This window comes from Varroa jacobsoni, unplaced genomic scaffold (genome assembly GCF_002532875.2).
Source record: "Varroa jacobsoni isolate VJ856 unplaced genomic scaffold, vjacob_1.0 scaffold_1323, whole genome shotgun sequence".
NCBI lineage: Eukaryota > Metazoa > Arthropoda > Arachnida > Mesostigmata > Varroidae > Varroa > Varroa jacobsoni.
The window spans coordinates 138742-160960 of NW_019214225.1; the positions used below are offsets into that span (position 1 = coordinate 138742).

At 38.7% G+C, this 22219-nt stretch overlaps 3 protein-coding genes across 13 annotated transcripts; 2 read left to right on the forward strand and 1 right to left on the reverse strand.

Moving 5' to 3' along the window:
- The first annotated feature begins 3814 nt into the window (after positions 1–3814).
- Positions 3815–11757, forward strand: LOC111268855 (1,5-anhydro-D-fructose reductase). Of its 3 annotated transcripts, none has more exons than XM_086971833.1 (8): positions 3815–4607; positions 4839–4974; positions 6237–6398; positions 7265–7465; positions 8149–8360; positions 8691–8853; positions 9262–9329; positions 9663–11757. In XM_086971833.1, the coding sequence occupies exons 2-8, from the start codon at positions 4903–4905 to the stop codon at positions 9898–9900; spliced, it is 1116 nt and encodes a 371-aa protein (XP_086827959.1). In that variant the 5' UTR covers positions 3815–4607; positions 4839–4902; the 3' UTR covers positions 9901–11757. The 3 variants fall into 3 exon arrangements, with proteins under 3 accessions (XP_086827959.1, XP_086827960.1, XP_022703770.2); XM_022848035.2 differs by having other exon boundaries at positions 3887–3905; XM_086971834.1 differs by lacking the exon at positions 9262–9329 and having other exon boundaries at positions 3815–4974; positions 9663–9860.
- Positions 9845–17336, reverse strand: LOC111268858 (ankyrin repeat and SOCS box protein 8). 7 transcript variants are annotated; one of them, XM_022848048.2, is made up of 6 exons: positions 17101–17336; positions 14723–14832; positions 14120–14268; positions 13336–13747; positions 12774–12912; positions 9845–12598 (listed from the first exon to the last, which is right to left on the reverse strand). In XM_022848048.2, exons 2-6 carry the CDS (start codon positions 14814–14816, stop codon positions 12496–12498), a joined length of 897 nt encoding a protein of 298 aa, XP_022703783.1. In that variant the 5' UTR covers positions 14817–14832; positions 17101–17336; the 3' UTR covers positions 9845–12495. The 7 variants fall into 7 exon arrangements, with proteins under 7 accessions (XP_022703783.1, XP_022703784.1, XP_022703781.1 ...); XM_022848049.2 differs by having other exon boundaries at positions 14723–14845; XM_022848046.2 differs by having other exon boundaries at positions 14723–15017.
- Positions 17337–17953: 617 nt separating this feature from the next.
- Positions 17954–22181, forward strand: Stip1 (Stress-induced phosphoprotein 1). 3 transcript variants are annotated; one of them, XM_022848041.2, is made up of 4 exons: positions 17954–18132; positions 20344–20490; positions 20744–20966; positions 21356–22181. In XM_022848041.2, the coding sequence occupies exons 1-4, from the start codon at positions 18106–18108 to the stop codon at positions 21943–21945; spliced, it is 987 nt and encodes a 328-aa protein (XP_022703776.1). In that variant the 5' UTR covers positions 17954–18105; the 3' UTR covers positions 21946–22181. The 3 variants fall into 3 exon arrangements, with proteins under 3 accessions (XP_022703776.1, XP_022703777.1, XP_086827961.1); XM_022848042.2 differs by lacking the exon at positions 17954–18132 and adding an exon at positions 18150–18167; XM_086971835.1 differs by lacking the exon at positions 17954–18132 and adding an exon at positions 18646–18663.
- The last annotated feature ends 38 nt before the right edge of the window (positions 22182–22219 follow it).

Below are 22219 nucleotides of genomic sequence, written 5' to 3' on the forward strand. Positions count from 1 at the left end.
TCAAGTTAATAGAAGTTGACTGCACGTTTCATACGTTCATACTCATTTTTGTTGTTATATTACGGCCGGCCTGATTTTTTTGCCTCAGTAGGTCTCAGGCGGACGCACGGATGTCCACTTCATCAGCATCCGACGATTAAAGAGACTGCTGACAAGCATGGCAAAACATCAGCTGTTGTTCTTGCGCGATTCCAGATCGACTGCGGTGCAACCAAAATCGGTGACACCCAAGTAAATTAAGGCTAACCTAATATTTCCAATTTTAAGCTACAGGGGCAAACTTAAAGCATTTAACCTCGGCTACCTCTTTTGCTCCTCTGACAATGGTATAGATCACCCTTATTACCGATTCAACATTCTATACTGAACAATTTGCTACCGGTTTTTTAAAAAAGACTCGTAGCCTATATATGCAGGTCTAACATATGCACCACTAATAGGTTATGTATTCGTTCTTAGCTGATTATGCATATATCATTTATTGATGTAACTTTTGTCATGGCAGGACTAGATTCTCAAAAAAATAATAAGAAAAGGAATGTGAATCCTTGCGGCCTAGTGTGCACGGTTAAATCGACTGGCAACTTCCTCTCTATAAGTCAAAGGGTGTGTCATTAGATGTCGATATTCTTCATTGAAGTGTCGTGAAATCATCATCCTCGAGGCTTCTTCTTTTATATAAGAAACCCATATGTAAATTTTATTTACGAATACCGGGCCTCCCTTTAATAATCTGTCATGGTACTGCAGCGTTTTGGCTAGCATCTTTTTACTGCAATGGTACCCACGGGATTCATACATTTTTCTTAGCCAAAATATGTGCAAAAGGTAATTTAATTGGTAATTATTAGTAATCTGTTTTAAGATCATGGCACGAAATTCTCTAAGTAGGCATATTCTAAAGTAACACTGTTAGAAACACTGTTCGGAAGGACGCACGTTCTTTATCTATATAATTCATCAACAAATAAAATCTGATTGCTTGAACCAAACTACGGTTCACCGTAACGTTTACACTAAAATTATTAAGAATCGATGGTACAGACGAGCATTGTTCCAACTTATCTAAACTACATATAGCCATTTGACTGGTTCTGACATTTAAAGTCTTCGTAAAACTGGCCAATGGTGCTAAGTTAGCATCGTCCAACAGGTTCAACAAAAGTTGTACTTTCATGCAGGTTATACTGCATTCAAGCTACAACTGCATGAGGGCATTAAGATCAGTTGGACTTCGACACGGCTAATGAATATAGCCGACAGCGTCATTCGAGTTACGCGCGACCGCCAAAAGACGTTAAATTAAACAGTTATAGTTAGTGCACATTTACTCGCTATCGCCGTCTAATCCGGAAATGTTGGTCCAATCATTTATTCGTAGATCCTGTTGGTTAGTAATATAGTTCACATTACTTCGCATATTACGCCCATATAAAATCTTTGGTCTGAACCAAAAGCTTTTTTTGGAAACATTCACAATGCTTCTGTTATTACGATTGATAAAATTATACGCAGCCCTCATAAACACGTGTGAAACGTGGAACTAACGATGTGAGCGATGCAAAGCCGGGAACGCAGTTACGCGTCGCATTCGTAACAATGAAAATCCTTCTAATCGATGCCGCTGATAGGGAACTTCATCACGATCTTATTGAGGTATAGGATCACCAAGACCGATCGCCCTCCGCTTGTCGGCAATACCGACGATTTACCACTGTGGTCGTTCTATGCATTACCATTCTGCTAGTCGAACTTTCGTTGAGCACTTTCATTCATTTGTCAGCCCGCTTGCATTAACGATTTACTGCTTCGTATAGAACTATATACCATATATATATATATATATATACAGGATATATGTATATACAGATCTACTTGAATTACTGTTGTTTTTCCAACTGTGCAATACTCCCGTTTTGTTTTGTTTGAAATGTTCGATTTGCCTATGCAAGCGGAATAGCTATAATTATTTATGCAGTTGCTTGTCTCTGTCTTCCCATTTCTTAAATAGGCTCCGTCCTTGAAAAACAACAAGGAGAGAAATGAGAATGAGCGGATGAGTGCTATTGCTACTCGAAGAGCGGAATCCAAAACAGCATTACGACTATATTAAAGATGAAACAGCGTCGTCGGGCAGCCTAGACTTTCATTAAGGGACTCGTCGATCCAAGTCTCAATTACTGACTGAATTGTGTTGTTTCTTATGTTTGTATATTGATTATATATTTAGAATTTAAGAGTTGTGGTTATGGCTAGGAAAGCCAGGACCATTCATTGCCAAATTAGGTCAAAGGTTATGGTCCGTGTGCCATAGGTCTACCAGAAGTTGTAATGCGCAGTGTGTTGTCGGGCTTTGAGTGGCCAAACTCCTAGCACATCGGACGCATGATCATGATTATCCGTTGGGTTCTACATTGAAGCTACTTAGTTGTTTAGATTTGTCTGCAAAATTCGCATCGGAGTCATATACTTCCTCAATGACTTAACAGCAATATCTCATCCTGGCACATATAACCTTTAGCATGATCATGCAACCCAATGTAACCGTTTTTAGAGAAGGTAACTTACATTCAATTCGTATCTAAAGGCGTAGCTTTAAGATAGGTGAAACTAGTAGAAAAAAAAACCTAGTAAAAAAGATGGTTATTTTGTATATTTATCGTTAAACAAATATTTTATAAAGTGCAGTAAAATACGTAGCTATCCTATGTAGCCCCACTCTTTCGGATATGATCACAAAAGCATAAGTGAAACCAAATTTTTCACCCGCAGACATCGGAAAGATGTTAAAATGTGATAACATTAAATATTAAAATACCGCTTTTTTCATTGGAAAAAAAGTGATCCACATAGCCCTGGCTCCATGTAACCCTAGTTTTTTTTCTATATGCTACGTACGAGAGGCCCTGTGCTGTACATATATGTAGAAACTAAGGACGTTGAAGGCACGGGAGTTTGCTGGCGAGAGGAAGAAGAGAGCACAAAGGAAAGATATTTCGAAACATTAACGTTGTAAGACATCTCGCACTTGTTGTATCTTACGCATGCTTGGATACTGTTGACTGAAGCCGAAGCCAGCCAACGAGAGGATATCCCCGTAGTAAGAACAAGATACGTGAATTGTGTTTGTTTTTTGATTTTCTAAAAAGACATTAAGTCTGTTTGTTTCGTTTATCCGCTAACATACCTAAGTATTCGCCTTTTTTCCTTATTTTTTCCACGATCAGCATTGCGGTGTTGCCTTTTCTTCTTATTTAGAGTAGTCTGTACGGCTAGCACATACCGTGACACTGATCAGTTGTGCTTTTAAATACCCATACGGTAAGCGAGCCACAGCACAAACAAGATAAAGGGGCTAGAGGTGCTAACAGTATATTGTTGTCAAAGGCTAGTGGACTGGAACAGACGCCTTTCTACAATCGTAGTAATTGCAGTAGCAGCTAGCCTGAACATAAGTTCATCGCAGGCTGTATCATATTGTTGCAGTGTTACAACATCTAGGACAGAGGGCAGCGGTGGCCGGGCAACAAGAGGACATCAAGCTGCAGCTACTAACTTAGGTGGACTAGACGCAAGCGAGAGCTGAAAGTCGGAGCGATGCGACGGTGAGCTGGAAGTACACTAGGTGCAGCAACAACGATGACCTTGTTTGGCGATATGCCATCCTGCTGCCTGCTCTATTTCACCTCCTCTCTCTGTCCCCCTATATACCTTTTCTCCTATCTTTCGCGAGAAAGAAGGGGTTTTGTTCCGCCAGATATTCTCCTCGCAATTCTGCGTCCATCCACGTGACTGTTGACCAGCGTTACCGACGCACTGATTTCCTCTCAGTCAGTCCGACTACCGCTAACTGAGTGCTGCGCTGCGGCCGTGGTTGCCGTAGCGTTTTTCTCGTCAATAACAAGGCATATACCAATCACTGTAACAGCTGCAAAGGAAACAGGAGCTAGTTAGTTAGCAATCAAGCTGCACTAAAACTAATACTCCTTTAAGCGGCAGTTACTCCTGTAACATTGCACCAGTGTTAATAGAGTAGTGCAATATTGTTAGCAATTGTATTAATACAATGAGACTGGCATGATGAGTCTCGGTGATGGCTTGATGCAGTGAAGTGTGTGTGTGTGCGCGTGTGTGTGTGGATGTGTGAGTGTGTGTGTGTGTATGTGTATACTATTGCGTGAGAATTACGTATTAGTGATGACTATACGTGATTATACAGCCGCTTAACTGTCACTGTTTATCGCACGCGGCCGTCTACTATTGTAGATTACGTTTCACGGATGGAGTGACCACTTGCTATCGGTGGCTTAAGTGCATATCATAAGCAGGCAATACTAACACCACTTGAATCGCAAATTTTTCGCAATATGATAGCGATTAAAAAGCTAGCTCGTTCAGGTAAAAGAATAAATATCTGAATGGGTTACTTTAGAGGTGAAGATGTTTACAAAGGAAAACGTCGAACGCGACCCGCTGCGTATCTGTCTACTAATCTAGCTTTACAACTACCGAAAAATTTGTTTTATGGCATAAGCTACAGTCTGATTTTTCGTGGCTAACGGCATCGTCGTTAACGAATGCTACAAGTCAATCAGTCCGCTTCCGCCGTGAGTATATAACTTGACTGTCGTAAACATTGTCGCTGGCGTTCTTCCTAGATCTGTCGGCAGCAGATGACGTGCAGCTGCGAGTTGTGAGTGTTGTACGTATTCCGTCGTTGGAAAGTAGTGTCATTGCTATTTTACGACTGATCGCTGGCGTTGCATTACCTAACCGTCCATTTTGCTGATCGAAGGGCACCTATGCAATTAACAACAATACTTTTACTACCACCGAAGGTTTTGCTCCGGAAGGGCAGTTACTATTCGTTCGCTAACAAAATCGTTCGACAGCGCTGCGAAGATGCCGCGTGCAAAGACTATGTCTCTTTGTAACGGAGCCGAAATACCCGTCCTGGGTTTGGGCACAGCCAAGGTATACTGAACTAAGCAAATATGTCCATATCATGCTATATATATTAAGGCTTCCACTATGATAGAAGTTTATAGAAAATATTTATAGAATTTATAAATTGTATTGTTAATCGAAATAGTCATGACTATCTGATAATTAAAACACGAACAACAGCCGATACTCGTTACTCATAATTTACATACATATATCACAACTGTAAGCAACTTTTATGCATGCGATCTGAGGAGGCATTAAAATCCTTTATGTCCTCCTCCCTTTAAAATTCTTATTTCAAGCAGACATAAGTTAACATCCCTTTATCTCCTTATTATGCTTTACAATCCATGCGGTATCTACTGCGCGAATCGAAGCTAATTAGTACAATTAGGGGCATCCATGGGACAGCACGTTTCCACTAAAAATGTGTCTTGATGAAATTTTTATTTAAAAGAATTTACTTGTAATCAATTTCACAACGTTCTAAACATCGAATGCCGAATAACTTACTTATACTAGACATCAAACTGTGAACTATCAACATCACTGCAGGTATTATCAAACAAGAAAATTGGAACTGGCGTGATTAATTCCATTTTATACTCCTTTGATATGTCAACTTGATCTATGTAATTTTATTATTTAGTTATGAGCAATTCTCTTGAAAAAAATCTTGCTGGCTTCATCAAAAAATTGCTGTAAAAAAATTCGCTTTTCTAAGACGCGATATCAGTAAAGCTAAGTTTTTTCAAACGTAGACGTTTTCCTAAGGCTGGATCTAAAGGTAATTTAAACATCACCTAAATGAACTAAACAAAACTGTTAGCGGCATATATTTTCAGCGATCAAACATATCTTTTTACGGAAAACAATGCAAGAGAGATGATTGTTTACATTATGTATAGATTACTGTTATAAATAGTTAATGACTAACGGCTGCACCTATAATTTTCCGCATGGATTTGTGTTACTCTAGACGAATTGAAGAATAGACGGGCCTACTGCAGTAATATGTCACGAGATCCTCCGGTATATTCCGTCGCCTGCCTGAATACACCTGTAATAACTATTTTTTCTAGTTACGGTTGCACCATTCGAAATCTTTCAGCTTGTCCTCTACAGGATCTGCTTAGGACCTGCTTATTTAGCTGAAAACAGCTAAATACAGCGACGCCTGTCAGCGTAACGAACGTGGTTAATACGCGTAATGAGAAAGATCACTCACACACACACACACACACGATATGTATGTATGTATATAATCAGATGCCCGTTGAAAATTTCAGTGTGAAGATGTTTACTCAGCTGTATGCACAGCTGTCGATGTCGGATACACGCACTTTGACACAGCGTATGCGTACCACAATGAGACGGAGCTTGGCCGAGCTCTCCGAGACAAAATCCGCACAGGGCGCGTGACTCGAGAGCATCTATGGATCACGACCAAGGTTCGTGCGAGCTCTCATTCAGTCTGTCCTAACCTTGCCCTGATCCAGAACTTTTTTTTTGTGAGTCTTTAGTCACCAATTTCCTTTTCAAGTTCAAGAAATACTAAATATATACGCGTCAATCGACACTTCGACACGATCATCTACAAAGCGTATCAGGGTCTGATCCTTGTTAATTCTGTCAGCGACAATAATATTTGGTATTCGTTTCCATGGTTTAAAAGGTACTATAATCTAAAATATTTAGAAGATGATGTATTATAACTCGGTAACCACCGGTTGTGCGAGACGCTGTTGGCTGCGGCTATGGACAGCAAATCGTTGGCAGTAATAACTGTAACACACTTCATTTCACAACAGAGGGGTAACATATGCACTAGAAATGTTTGTCGTAATCAAAAAGCGTTCATTTCAGTTTGGACCGAAGCCAACCGGCAGCGCACTTTAGTACCTGGCTGTTATAAGCTGTAAAGGGCGAAAAACTTTGAAAAAAAAAATATTAAAAAGCTGGTGCAATCGAATAACCCATGCAGAGAGTCGAGTCAAAATGCTTGATAGCTGAACACGACGGAATATAAACAACACAAGTTAAAACGTTTTTTGTTTTAGCAAACCGCCCAAACTATTGACGTGTGCTTGTATTATTGATCGGTATGTATTTAGCGCCTGAATCAGCTGTAATCCTTTTTAAGCGAAAATCGTATGTTTGTTTTAAATATTTTTTTGTGGCAATATAATGACCCAGGGCGTTCGCAGTTCACTTAAAGGTGTTTAGTCCTTTTTTAGTATCCATTAGTGGGTCACCTGATGGGTCTATTTTTTTTTACCGACATCAGTCGTTGACGATGATTTTAATAAATCTGCAGGTGTGGAACTCGTACCATCGAGTCCAGCAGGTAGAAGAATGCTTCCAACGTTCGGCCATAGCATTAGGGGTTGACTATGTCGATCTCTATCTTATGCATTGGCCTTTCGCTTTCCGCGAGGGCCATGAAGGACGTGCAGAAGACGGAGTGCCTTCCACAACTGATGTTGATTTTCTCGAATGTTGGCGCGGTATGGAAGAGGTGTGTAAACGACTACTGTTACATCAACATAACGAGTAGTAGGCCGTCTGGATCATGATGATACAGGGAAGTGAACAAAATGTAAGCCATCCAAAAGCAATTGTTTGTCAATGCTAAAAGCTTTATTCTTTATGGGCTAAAAAGACCGTCCTGTATTCACCATTAGGTTTGATTGAGCGGTGACAAATGCATGGTAGATCAAATTATAACCGGTCGCTTAATTATGGCAGTGAGTAAAAATAAAACCGTGTTAAATCCTAATGCGGATTTGTAGCACTGTCGTGTCAACACGCAGTAGGCGTGCCTATATCTGTATTGCTTTTGCTTGGCATCATTGTTCGCTCCATTTTTTATACGTAATAGCAGTTCAAAACGCTTCTATTTGCTGAAATCGACAAACAGTAAATAATGGTGAAGGGATATGCATATAACATGTAGAAATATGTGAACCGACATAGATATATGCCGGCACGTTCAGTGAAAGACCTTAATCAAGAACTGTGTACTTTACACCAATCGACGTTAGTTTGTCATATTGTAGATTATTGGTACATTTGAAAATCAATTGCATGAAGTGCAGTCTTCTGGTTTCTATCCTGGGAATTTCAATGGCTTTAGTATCTTACATACTTGTCAGTTTGTAATGGAACTTACTTTTCCTGGTTTCATGCTTTCATGACAAGCTCTACATAGAAGGGCGAGTGCGCAATATAGGTGTGTCAAACTTCAACAGCGAGCAGATGACTCGCCTTTTGGCGAATTGTACGATTAAGCCATTGGTAAACCAAGTTGAAACAAATATTTACCTTAACCAAGAGAAGTTGAGAGCCTTTTGTGCACAAAGAGGCATCACACTCATTGCGTATAGTCCTCTAGGATCACCTGGAAATAAAAGGTGGGTTACGGTAATTTTAGCAAATTATAACCTGGAACACTAGAATTGCAGTCTGATCGAGAGTTAGGGATTGTAAAAATAAATAGTTAGGTTATGTGGATCTCGAGTTCGTTTCCCAGATAGAGCTCAAATTTCAGGCTTACGCAAAACAACCTAGGTATTTGTGTTGCTATTTCTACGCGCAGTCGATCTAGACCGTACAATAAATAAGCTTTGTAACTTGTTATGCGGTGGTTTATGAAATTGCGTTGCAATTTTAATCAAGAAATAGGTGCCAAGGAAAATTAGACCTTACTCACGTATGATAGTAAGTTGAGAGTGACATTTCAGATACCCCGACGCACCCATCCCTCTCGAGGACCCTGTCGTAATTGCTCTCGCAAAGAAACACAATAAAACTGCGGCCCAAGTTTTACTACGTTTCCTGATACAACGAGGTATCGCGGTTATTCCAAAGAGCTCTGACTCGCGTCGTATTCGTGAAAATATTGAGGTTTGTCATTTACCTGGTCCAGATAGGAGAATCCGTACATAGATTTTAAAATTGATAGGATGTTTTAAAAACCTTACCTTTAAAGAAGGCTATGGGGCGGCATGCTCAGGGTGGCTGAAGCGCATCTCTAAGCGCGTGGCCAGAGTAACTATAAGCATACTACCATCGATGGTTCAGATCTCAGCGTTGGCATAAGGTTACAATGCTGCTTCATAGGTTTGCTGAAAAAAGCGCGGACAAGCCCAACAAACCCCAGTTCGGCTAGGCTGTCTAGTGTGACAGCTTCTTAATGCTATATGGAAGAGATTATTTCAACGACTTATTAATACAGTGAAACCCGAGAGTGTTGAATAACCTCGAGTGGCGAGAACAATTATTGAAGAATCAATTCGTTACTTTTTTCAACAGGTATTTGACTTCAATTTGGATCCGGAAGAGATGGCCTTACTAATGGCACTTGACAGAGGATATAGAAGGTTTAAGGCCGACAATTTTAAGAATCACAAATTTTTCCCGTTCAATATCGAATTTTAAGTAAATGATATAATAAGGGAAAGTGCGAATCCCGCATAAACCCTAAATTAAATCATTGAGTTAGAAATAGGTAAAAGGTCATTTCTTAATGCATTGATTTTGACTAATTACGTACCATCGTTATAACGGCTTGACCATTTTGTCAAACATATTCAGTGGATCTGTCGTGCCCATTAAGTTATGATAATAAAACGTATATGAGCTCACAAGACCTTGCAAAATGCTCAAAGCCAATTTATATATGTATACATAAACTGCTGTTTGTTGGGCAACAGGAGTAACTCTGGCGTCAAACAAGGACATTTGCTGTTTCGAAAGAGCGAGTTCCGTCTAATCACATCTCCTTCATTGAATATTAAAATCGGAAACTTTTACCCTTTACTCATATTTTATGTTGAAAGAAAATTTTCATGCGTAGGTGCTTACGATGGAAAAGGAGAAAGAAAAACTCGTAAAATCGAGATAAAACAAAATCTTTTTGTCTTTATTAAGTTGGCTCTAGTTTTTAAATAACTGTATATATGCATATAAAGTGTTTTCCTTAATTTAAATCGCGGTTGCTGCCACTAATCAGTTGGATTGTTATTCGGATGATATTTTTTTGCATTTTGTTGTTGCTTTCCTTTAATTTACTGTCACTTCTTAGCAATGCTCCTTGTATATAAGAACAATACATATTCACGCTCGTTGCTCATCTCGGTGGTCGAGACACACAATGAAAACGTATGTATCATACTTTTTATTGCACAAACAGGCACCGCTAATGGTTCGTGTTTATTGGATATCGATATTTAACGATAGTTACCCTATTTGCAAACGAGCCTTTCTCAGACACTGACCTGTGCGGAAGCTCTACCAAAAGTAAAGTGTACATGACATCCTCCGAGTAAGACAGCTTACTAACTACACTGTCTTTTTTCGATACAGAAAGAATTCGACGTCCATTTAATACACACAAATTTTTTTCTCGCACAAGTCACTACATCGACAGATCTGCCCTTCGGTGTCTTTATAATCCTAATTACTCAGACTTCTTCTGTTATTTTCATTATTTATTGTTGTAATAACGCAGCTATCCTTCTAATGATTTTTGTTCTTCTATCTGTCATCTCTAATTCTGCGTATCCATCAGTGACATTGGATTTGTACATATCTATAACTTGTCAAGATGAACCATTACGTTATATATTTTCATTGCGCGTGGGAAGCTTGTTTGCTCAATGAGCAACAATACGACTATGCATGTGCCTTTTTGTTAAATGTTTACTGATATTTAGATTGTTCGGATTAGTTTGACCTTGAAGATTGATTTATTATTACTATTACTGTCGTATCTTTGCTTTGCTAGCATGGAAATAGTTTATCAACTATTGCCTATAATGGTTGAAATAAACAAGCATACTGTTATATATGGTCAAACAACAACAACACTCTACTATAAAGTACTTTACAGCAAATTCTGGTTTTCACACGGTTTTCATTATTCTTGTCAATATTCATCAGGATCTACAATTCAAACTCACCGTCTTCTAAAAAAGACATTGTTCATTTTTATTATTATCAAGTCTTTTACGCTACTACATGTACATACCAAGCTTCTAGAAATTATGAATATTATTACACAAGGAACTTTTGCTAAAAGCTATTATTGTTATTATCTCTTAAATGTATTCGTGAATAATCGGTAAAATGGTAAAAAATGAAATATTTGTTTAGCACTACCTAGTTCTTACTATAAATGTGAATGAAAATAGAACTGCAAACAATTTCAAACGTCAGGCAGGTACTTTTTCGAGTTGAAAAAATCTCACACATGTTCATGCTGTTTAAATATTAGGGCCGTTGGCGAACAGAAGGAAAGTCGTATATTATCTTGGTGCATAAAATAATTAGCAGTTCCTCTAATCCTCACCGGGAACACAGCGAATAACAGAGTTAATTTCATAAAATTCATCTGAAATTTTCTAGTTGTTACTGATTGTTATCACTTGCTCTTTGTCTTTGTTATTAGCAACTTTCATATAGGAAATTAACTTGTACTAACATCTAACTAAAACCTAAAATAACGTCCAGTGCATCTAGCGAACAATTGACTCTTACACATTTGCGAGAGCTATGCAATTGACGACTCAATTTCATTGCATTCAGGGACAATTCTCTAATTCCGCTGATGACCGATTGCATGGGGCATATTCAGTCATATGTAACTGTATTAAACAAACTACGACGACGCAGCTTGTACGATCGCCAGAAAAAAAATATGTAATTATTTGACCCAGTTACACGGCCCCTTAGAAAGTGTGATAATATAACTGTATAAAATTGTATTGTACTTAATTCGAGCTATTAAATTAAGTTAAATCTGCCTTATTTTGCTTGCCTTTTCTTGGGTACTTTTTAAGTTGAACTGTAACGACGCGAACATATGTTAGTCTTTAGAAAACTTTCGCCAGATAACTCTGTGAACTCACAATCTGTATTCATGTCATTTCTAGTGTTCCAATCGCTAAAATGTATGTCGTAATACGTTGATTGGGCCCACTTTGCACAATATCTTAACAATAACACCATAATATACGATGTGATTAATAAGCCTGCCTTTGTGACGACAATAGTAGGACAATAATCGCTGCTCCATCGCTATCACACACTCCACCGGGTATGGCTTTTCTTGTTGCCTGTTAAACTAACTTCAAGACTGCAATAATTACCTTTCAATCATTTTCACGTCAACTGCATTTTGTTACGATGGTTTGATTCAAACAGTTGTTATTAAAACACCCATAACGTTCGCGTAATGGGTTTGTCAAATGCTTGCACGTTGCTTGTGCATAGCGCTGTGAACGCTGTATCAAATGGAAGAGAACCAACGACTATTCCCTATCACAGAACACTTGGAGATTCTATTCGCCATCAACTAATTGTCAGGAAGCAGCACTTCATCAGCTTGCTAGATCTTACGCCAACGACATTCTGCTGTTTACTCACTGATGATTTTTCCGCTTGTATACAGCACTACTTTGAAGTGTACGGAACTGATTGGCAAAATGGGAGTGCCGCCACACAAAACTACAAATCATCTTTATAATTAGCGCAACACCTGTCCTATTAGTACTCGAGAAGAAGGTAGTCGCAAAGACTTGGTGGTAACCGCAAAAGAGGTATCACGCTTGGAAGATGTGTGGGACCCAAGGCCTGTCTGACCGCGAATCTGTAAGCAAAAGACTATTTAGCGGTACTAGAACGACTCCCCATAAATAAAACACATAAATGATTGTCGCTTCCAGGGCATAACAGGTAAATCGGCTGAGTTATTGCCAAAAGTTAAAGAACAAAAAAATGCCCGGTCGCCCAAAACGTTGTAAATAATAGTCTAGATATCTTACCTAGCTAGAGCTTTAAGTGGTCGCGGGGCTGAGCATAAGTCCAACAATCGGAATGAAAGCTTTACATCTCTCGACAATAAAAATGGCAGTAAAAGCGCATCCGGATTCTCTGCACGCCTTACGCGCAGCTCAATACGACCTGCGAATTAGCAGTGATAATTTATCACAGTATTACATTGCAAATATGTTGGAAATAGTTAGTTTTCGTTAAACCAACAATCCATCAATACAAAGGAATTAATAAAACAAATATATATCAAACATATAAACCTTTTCATTAAGAGGTAGGCCACTTTTTATCCTTATTATTTGACAGTAAATAAAGTTACAAGATCACGAGAGCTGCACGCGCAAGAACGTACGAATAGTTTGTCCAGCTTACAAATGTCACGCTGAATTTGTTTATGAGTTGATTATCAAAACGCTAGAACGTTCTTACTACGTTATCTCGGTTTAAACCTGCCGAGAGCCTATTCATAGACCTTTCGGTTTAGACACACGCCATAACTCTTAAAACACAACAAACAAAACTCCGTATGCCACGCTTTCCTTCCTAACTTACCCATTCCTCGAGTAAGAAGTTCAAAGCAGGTTTCATCTTCCTCTGTATGCAGTCCACCGTCAAGTAGGATGCCGACCCGTGTTAAGGGCAGCATTCGCGCATGAGACATAACGTTCGGCGGTGCATTATACTCGAAAAGGACCCGAACACTCTCAAGATTTCCTTTCATCGCAGCCCAACTTAACGGCGTGTCATCGTTGCGATCGCGCGCATTGACATCTGCGTGATACTGCAATAAAAGTCGACAACAGTCGGCTCGATTTCGGAACGCGGCCCAATGGAGAGGTGTATTTCGGTTTAGGTCACGGCTCTCGGTTTCAGCGCCCGCCTGCAGCAACATCTGTGTACACTCACCACTCTTCTCAACGGCGTAATGTAACGCCGACCTATGGAAGCCGTCTAGCTGGTTTACCTAAACAAAATAGAGACGTCAGAATTTAGCGCCGAGAGTACAGGCTGATAATGGTTTACGCTCCGTTTTCACATAAACATGAGTTTCTCACACTTGAAATTTACTTTCTATTAGTGTATATTATTGATCATATATCTTGAAAGAGCAAAGCTCACTGGAAACAAATGGGCTACACAGAAAAACGTTGTAGATATATGCACACGAAATGTTGGCAAAAGAGAACATAAAAAAACATATTTGAATGAGTGCTTACGTGCGGCAAGGCACCTACAGAGAATTCAGCGCCCCACACAATATAATACTCCAAACAACCAATTCTAACAGCAAGAGCGATTATAACAGCTGTACAAGCTTTCAATAAATCTGACTTACATCGGCTCCCCATTTAAGAAGAACGGCGACAATTTCAACGCTTCCCATCATGCAGGCCGAATGAATCGGCACAAACGTTCCGTGTGCCTGATTTACATCAGCCCCTTCACGTAGAAGATTTTCAACGATTACTTTTTCATCTTTGCCTCCTGTGAACAATTGGTAATATTAATAACTTAAAAAAAATTGATGATTAGACTACGAAGATTTACCAAGCTTTAAACCTTAATGCTCATATAAAACCATGGCATAAAACGACCGGAGCTGTTTTGTCATTTTATACTGCTCAATTCATATTAGAAGCCATGCACAGTAAGTTTTATTACCATTCTAATAAAAAAAAATTCAATGCGTACTGTGTGTTGATGGTAACTAAAAGAGTCTGAAGCGCTTTAAAGATAAATGGAAAACGTATTCAACCATATGAACAAATAGTAACATTATAGCAAAACAATTATTTCCGATAACTCAATAGAATAGTTTGTCTACAGAACATGATCAAATATGATCGTATCAACGATTTTTATAAAAAAAATAATGGCAAGTAGTATTTATTGTTTATCGACCTAAAGTGAAGAACAAAATAGATGTACGTGAACTAACCTAGGCACGATGTTGGGGCGGTTACTCCAATAGCGTCGAGCAGTCTTTCTGAGAGCGTGTACGATCTTTGAACGTTCTCCATCAGGTACCACATACTAAATTACGTTAGCCTATCGTAAAAACCTCAATCAGCAATTGATTGGCACGAATTATCTCGTTGAAATAGTTCACCTTAGAGCTTTTTCTCCCTCGTGATCTTGCGCTGGATCTAGTCTGTTCTATTCTAAGTAACCCTAGCACACCCACCAGCCAAGTAGACAACAGGCGAAGTATCCTATAACGTACTTATTATCTTCTGCACAGCACGCACTCACAAATGACCAAACCAAAATAACAGAATTGCGTTATGGCGCAGCAGAAGCAAAGCTAACTGCAAAAATCGTTCGATCTGTAAAACGTACTATTGATCATTAAGACTTGTTATATAACTGATTGAGATCTTAAAAATGCCTAAAGTCTGTTCAAAAACTGCTAGTGGTCCCGAATTTGTAGGGTATGGTCATTTCCGGATAGACATATTATGACGATGCAGATCTGTATAAAGGCAGCTGGATAAACCTTCTACTTTAAACAAATGATGCCATAAAATACTACCAGTTCCTACAGGCGGCTCATAAAGATGATGGAAACATATTTACCAAAATCAATATCATACCTCTATTACATACTATCATCCTCACGATAACAAACTAGGAATAACGATAGCAAAACAAAGGTAATTTTTGACTTCTAACATCGTACTAGTAGCCATGGCACAACTACTTGTTCTCAAATAGAACAATTTCAAAAAAGGATCACTTTACTGTAGTAGAATTGGATAGCTGGCTACTAAATAAATTTTTCGCCATCTTTGGGTGGATGGGCCAATTAGGCAATAGCAAAGCTTAAAACGTGACGAACAGCAACGCGCTAGATATCGTATTTTTAATAGCAGCTGGCATAATGCAGGTCGCTTCGCTATAGCTTCGGTTCGGCTCTCTGCCATACCACGGCTGAAAAACAAGTTTTCGAAAGAATTTTTCGAGGATAGCTACTGAACCTCGGTGGACAAGTCAGCTTTCATAAAATTCTTTTCATGACGAGAGAGCAGTTATTCTTGTTAGAATGTCTATTTCCCATGTAAGACTTCAATAGAGCATATCCAGTAAGGCATCATTGTTCATCTTCTACGTAGAACTAATCAACCAAATCTTAATAAATGTTTTTGCTACTACAACAGCATTACATATTGAATGTTTATCTACGTTCCCGATAAAGTTCGTTGTACTGGAATAATCTGTTAAACGAACATTTATACTTCGCCGCGAGACAAGATTGTAAGTAGAGCTCTGTATAATTTTTTCAAGCTTGTTCGTATGAGACCTCTTTTGATGTGTTTACCTATTTATCCTGATACACACTTTCAAATATGACATTCGCTTCTCAGTTCATAACACAACCATATCCCGCAGTAAATATATGGGAACAAGTCTCACACGACAGGGCAACTGTTTGCTTGAACCTATGCTGCTTGTAGTTAAGTTCTCTAAAAAGAAGTTGCCTTAAAAACGGTTGTAGACGTGTCGAACCAGTATATTCCTCACCAAAAACGATTGATATGTTTCTTCAAAGTGATACCATTGGTTGCAATTTTAAATTTGCAGTGTACGAGTTTTTGTCGTTTAGCTCATAAAATATAGCCACAGACCGTCACCTTCTATTTGTACGCCTTTTAGTAGTTAATCAATAACGGTCGATTATCGGTTTATTTTTACAGATTTTGTGAATATTTATACAAACTGTGCTACGGTACTGCCATCGGCAACATCAGAAACCATATGAAAGAGTGCTTCAATGATCCTTAACTTAGTATTATATCCTTATATGTAACATTCTGCTGTATTTTTTTTCATCAGCAGCTCGTGGTGTTCATTTTATTGGTAGTGTATTTGATTAAATGACTTGTGCTACCATTTCAGAGGAATAATCTTATGCAATTTGTACACATTGCACGATCCAACAAGTCTCGTATAAGTATATATATGCGAAATAAAACAAGCTACCCTTAGAGTCATGTCTTAATACCAAGCTCTTGTTTCTTACACGGAGTGTGAATCTTGTAACTGCATTTTCGCCATAGCATGTGTTTTTGCTATCGTCCTCCACTATATATCAATGTCTACCAACTTTTTATGTTTTCCTGTAACATTGCTCCTTCGAAAATCTGCAATTTCAAATCTTCCGATTGGACCGACCTATAAGTTGTCAATTTACGCCGGCACAGTTGCCTCAGCTGTATTTTCTACCGACTGGTTGGTTAAGCTGGGTTTCGTTGTATTTTGAGTGAACAGGGATTACGAGTCGGTCGCGTTGTTGGAACATCATTAATTGTCACATACCAGAGCGAGACACTGTTTATACGCCCTGGACAGCTGCAGAGTCTGAGGAAGCTTGAATTCAGCACGTAAAGAGTTTCCCGCGCACCTATTCACAGAAACGGACAATTTTCCAGCGCGCGATGCGCTTCCAGATGATGGTCAGCTGGCAGCCGCCATCTTGAATTTTTTTGTGCATGCTATGAAAGAGATGGGGCGACATGAATACCGGTTGCGGCCGATGGCAACAGCACAAAGCCACAAAAGAGGCAAGTTAAAAATTTATACCTAATTATGATATTCATGCAAACTTCTTTCTAGCGATATTAACATCTTACGGCAAATATCTAATCATTGAGTAACGATCAAGATCCACAAAAATGTATCTCATAATATAAGGAAGGCGTGCTGCGAGAACGAGACTATAATATCGGGATAAATGCTTGCGCGAATATACACAGTGTCAGGTTCTATAGCATACAATATAGAATTCAGTATCTTGAAGAATATATAATCGACAAAAATTAAAACGTGCTACGGTGTAACATTTTAATCTGTTTCATTAACAATTAAAACTATAGGCGACGCACTTAGCGTAAGCTTAACTATGCGGCTTGTTATGAAGCCAGGAAAGGCATATGAGCAAAGGTTTTTCAATACATATTCTGATTAGTAGTCCTAAAGGGTCCGTATACTTGTTGAACATGTTTAGGCATAAGATCTACTGGAACATGATGTATATATACATATAACGCCGAACGCTAATGTCGACAATCAAATACGAATTCAAATTTCGACATCGAGCCCGCCGCCGCAGCATTTGGCTAGTAAAGAAGCGAACCTTCTCGAATCAGCGGGTGGCTTCGATTCACAGGCTAAACATCTCGAGCAATTAACCGTACAGCTCCGCAGAATAATCATTCTGCGAGCGGTGTGTGGTGCGAGTTCGTGTAACGATACAAGACTCTCGACTGCTATTTTTAATACACCAACGAATTATTCTTTTTTCGCGCTGCAACTGGTGTAATCATGAGTGGTGAAAGCACTAACCAGGCGGTAAGTTCTCGTAATGGGACAGATTATGAAATAAAGTAAGTTTGTGATGGAAATGTTGAATGGAAACATTTGAAAAAATAGAAATTCAACAATGTGTGTGTGAGCTGCACTAGTTTATAGTAGTGGTAGTTTGATGTCATTTTGTGGATTTAAAGGAAGAAAATTCGGCTTTTTGGTACAATCGAAAAGGCTTAATTGTAATGAAGGACATAGTGGACGTCATTAGACTTCAAATATAGTTAGGTGTATGTTGTTATGATAAAAATGCTGTCAAACTGTTTAGAACTGTGATATAATTAATATGCCGGTTAGTGGTCTACTTTAGTTTCACGAAAATTTGAAAGACAAGCTAAATAAAACATACCGCGTTGCCACATTATTCCTGGTAACCTCTTTGTATCGTAATTACTTTCAGATAGATGCAGTAGATAAGCACGATTTGTCTTAATCAATGATAATGGCTTTGACAAAGACCCTGTATCAGGCGGCCGTTAAACAAAACTATGAATATCAGTGTTATTTTGATCACAGGTAAATAAGGCTTGTTCTTGCGTACCGCCTTTCACTAGTTGACACAGGCTGATTATTTTCTTACGTAATATTTACGTAATAATACAGGTTATATACAGAACTTCTAAAATAGAATTCTTGAATGATAGCATTATAGTGTTACGTTATAACTAGCTCAAGTTGATTAAATTCTAAGATAATCATAAAGAATCTTTATACCTTGCTTCGAAATTTTCCGTTTTAGGAATTTGAAATTAGGTCGTCGACGATAGCAGAATTAACTAGTGTTAAAATGGAGGCAACCTCATATCAAACTAATGCTCAAAATAGCTTCTATCGATGACATGTGGTTAGGTTAGAAACCAGTGTTTAGAAAATACATGACTTAAGAAATACTACGAAATGTATGCCGATGCTTATCTTTTTTCTGCTTTTTTCTTTTTCGCTGTATTGCTAAAAAAAACTCAAAGGTTCATTCAATTTATCAAAAAGTTTGGTGGGTTTGCTTTGATCATCTTCGATGCCGGGTTTGTGGGCATAAATGCTTTGCCTTTTGAGTTTCCCAAGGTGAATATAGGCACTTTTCACCGAATTTTTACTGATAATTATTGCTAAGTTGTATTGAAATTATTCTGTGAACACAAATAATTAATGTTTAGTCAAACAGTTCAGCATGAAACTATCGTTAAGCCTCCCGACTTATACCACTTTTCATCATTAATGGCGAATACTCTTTATACGATTCCGTTCATCTAGACTTCTCCAAAAACATGGTACATCTTAAAATATCAATAAGTATACAAAGAAATTTTCCGTATTTTCCGATTGGTGTTTTATTTATGGGACGCCAAAATGTAATAATTCTTTTTGGCAATACTACATTTGCGTTACTTTGTACAAGACCAAAGTAATTTACTCCCAATGACTGATTGTACTTTCTAAAAGCTACTGCAGTAAATACTCAACAAGATGTGCTAGGAGCGTTTATCTGCAAAATACTTGTATCGATATGTCAGAATCTGCCCGTTATAGCATGGAAATTAGTTCATGCGCGACACGCTTTCCATGCAATAATTTATAAAATAGAGTGAGTCGGATGATGCTAATGGTTGTTAAATGCTACTTTAACTTAAAAAGTTTACACTAATAATACTTACCAATAGTGTGAAAATCTCATTATTGTTATATTATCGCATAGTTGATTTCATAAGCAGACAGATTAAGGAAATTTATCCAGAATTTCAAGAAGAATGGAGAAAATAACCCCAGTCAGTTTGAATAGAACTACCGAGTTCTGAATTATTGTTTGCATGACGCTACGGTGAATTACTAACCAACGTTAATATTATAAGGTTTTATAGTTAGATGTTATTCGTTATAGTATGTAAGTTAGACAAAATCTGACAGAAAATGAAAACTTTGACGAAGTCGAATTTTGTGACGTTAGAACAACATGTTCAAGCTGTAACTTTTGTCTAATGACTAAATCCACGCGGTTCATGTTATATTTTATAACGCGACAGCGGTATCTTAGTGGTTACTCATATCGCCGCCAAGTAGCTAACCTTACACAAATAGCTATGACTTCTAGATAAGTGGAGTCTTATTTCTATTTTCAGCGCACAGAAAGTGGTTGCTATTAACTGCTCTGAGTCAATATATTATAGAAATTACCCTTTTTCCTTTCGGTTCATATTTCAGGCTATGGCCGAGAAGGAGTTAGGAAATGCGGCCTACAAACAGAAGAAGTTCGACGTTGCCATTTCCCACTATGATAAAGCCATCGAATTGGACCCCAAAGAAATGTCATTTCTTAATAACAAAGCCGCTGTCTTCTTCGAGCAAAAGGTAAAATAGCTACTGCGTCTAAAAGTGCGCGTTAAGTCACTTCCTATAAATGCGTACCAGATTTTGCTATCTATGGGTTCTTGGGTTCTAGTTTGATTGAATGATTTGAGTTTTACAGCGTCGTTTCATTGCAACGACGTTAATAATATTCGACTGTGGATCTAATGTGAACCATATTGTGCTTGCCCTATTGCCTCTAACTGTATTATCTGAATATTAACATTTTGTTTTTGGATTCATTTTCTTCTGTTAGGAGTGGGAAAAGTGTATTGATCAGTGTCAAAAAGCGATCGAAATTGGTCGTGAGAATAAAGCGGATTTCAAGTTGATCGCTAAAGCGCTTTCGCGTATGGCCTCTGCATACACGAAAAAGGAGGATTACGACAATGCCAAGCTTTTCTTTGAGAAAAGTCTTACGGAGCACCGAACGCCTGACACTCTAACCAAGCTTAGCGAAGTAGAGAAGATTCTTAAAGGTATGTTTTTCAGGTATTATAATTCATTTAAATCGCGTAACAACTGTGATATTACAAATATTGGTACTGCGCAGAGGAATGGGTGGAGCTCTTACTGGTAGACGGGCTGCCCTGTTGAGGTTGCTTTGGCTGCCTATGAAATTCACACATTTTTCGTCATCGTTCTACATCGTGTACCGTCACGTCTATGGGAAGCCGATGACGTTTTCAAACAATAGGGGAAGAGAAGTCCTTTGCCACACTCGGTAGATGCACTAAACTCAACGCTCAGGTTTTGTTGTGAAAATTCTAAAAACTCATAAGCTTTGTACAGGCACTGCTTCGAATATATAAAATTTAGATATTTCATGCATATCGTAGAGCTCATGTTTCGCGTGCCATGTTTTCAGAACAAGCTAGGAAAGCATACATCAACCCGGAGCTCGCACTCGAGGAGAAATCGAAAGGCAACACTCTGTTCCAGAAAGGCGATTATCCGGGAGCGATTAAGCATTACACGGAAGCAATCAAGCGCAATCCCGAAGACGCTAAGGTGTTTTCGAATCGTGCCGCATGCTACCAGAAGTTAGCTGAGCCTCATTTAGCTCTAACGGATTGCAACGAGTGTATCAGGCTAGATCCGACATTCACTAAAGGCCACATACGCAAAGGTTTCGCATTGTTGGCAATGCGCGACACAGCAAAGGCGCGATCTGCATTTGAAAAAGCACTTGAACTGGATCCGAATTCAACTGAGGCATTAGAAGGGTTCAAGAAATGCTCAATGAGTTTTAGCAATGTTGATCCCGAAGAGGCTCGCCAGCGAGCGATGGCTGACCCCGAAGTTCAAAAAATCCTGGCCGACCCCATCATGAGAATGATTCTTGAGCAGATGAACCAGGATCCATCAGCGTTCCGCGAACACATGCAAAACCCAGATGTAGCAGCAAAAATCCAGAGACTGATTGAGTGCGGAATTATTCAGGTCGGACACCGTTAGGACAACTGCAGGAGTTTAAAATAAAAAAAAGGCATTGTCGAGAACACAAAGTTGCGATCGACATATGGCCAAGAGACGTTTTGACGTTAAGCCGCTGAAGAGCGGAGATGAGAACAGCTATGTCACTCGCACCAGGAAATAAACAGCAACTAAGAAAACAAAGTCTGCATCAATTAAGAGGGTGTGGATGATTCAAGCTAAATGCCATAAAATAAGAAATTTTTCTTCACAAGAAATGCGTATTTTTTTAAGTAGATGTGATTTATTTTTTTTC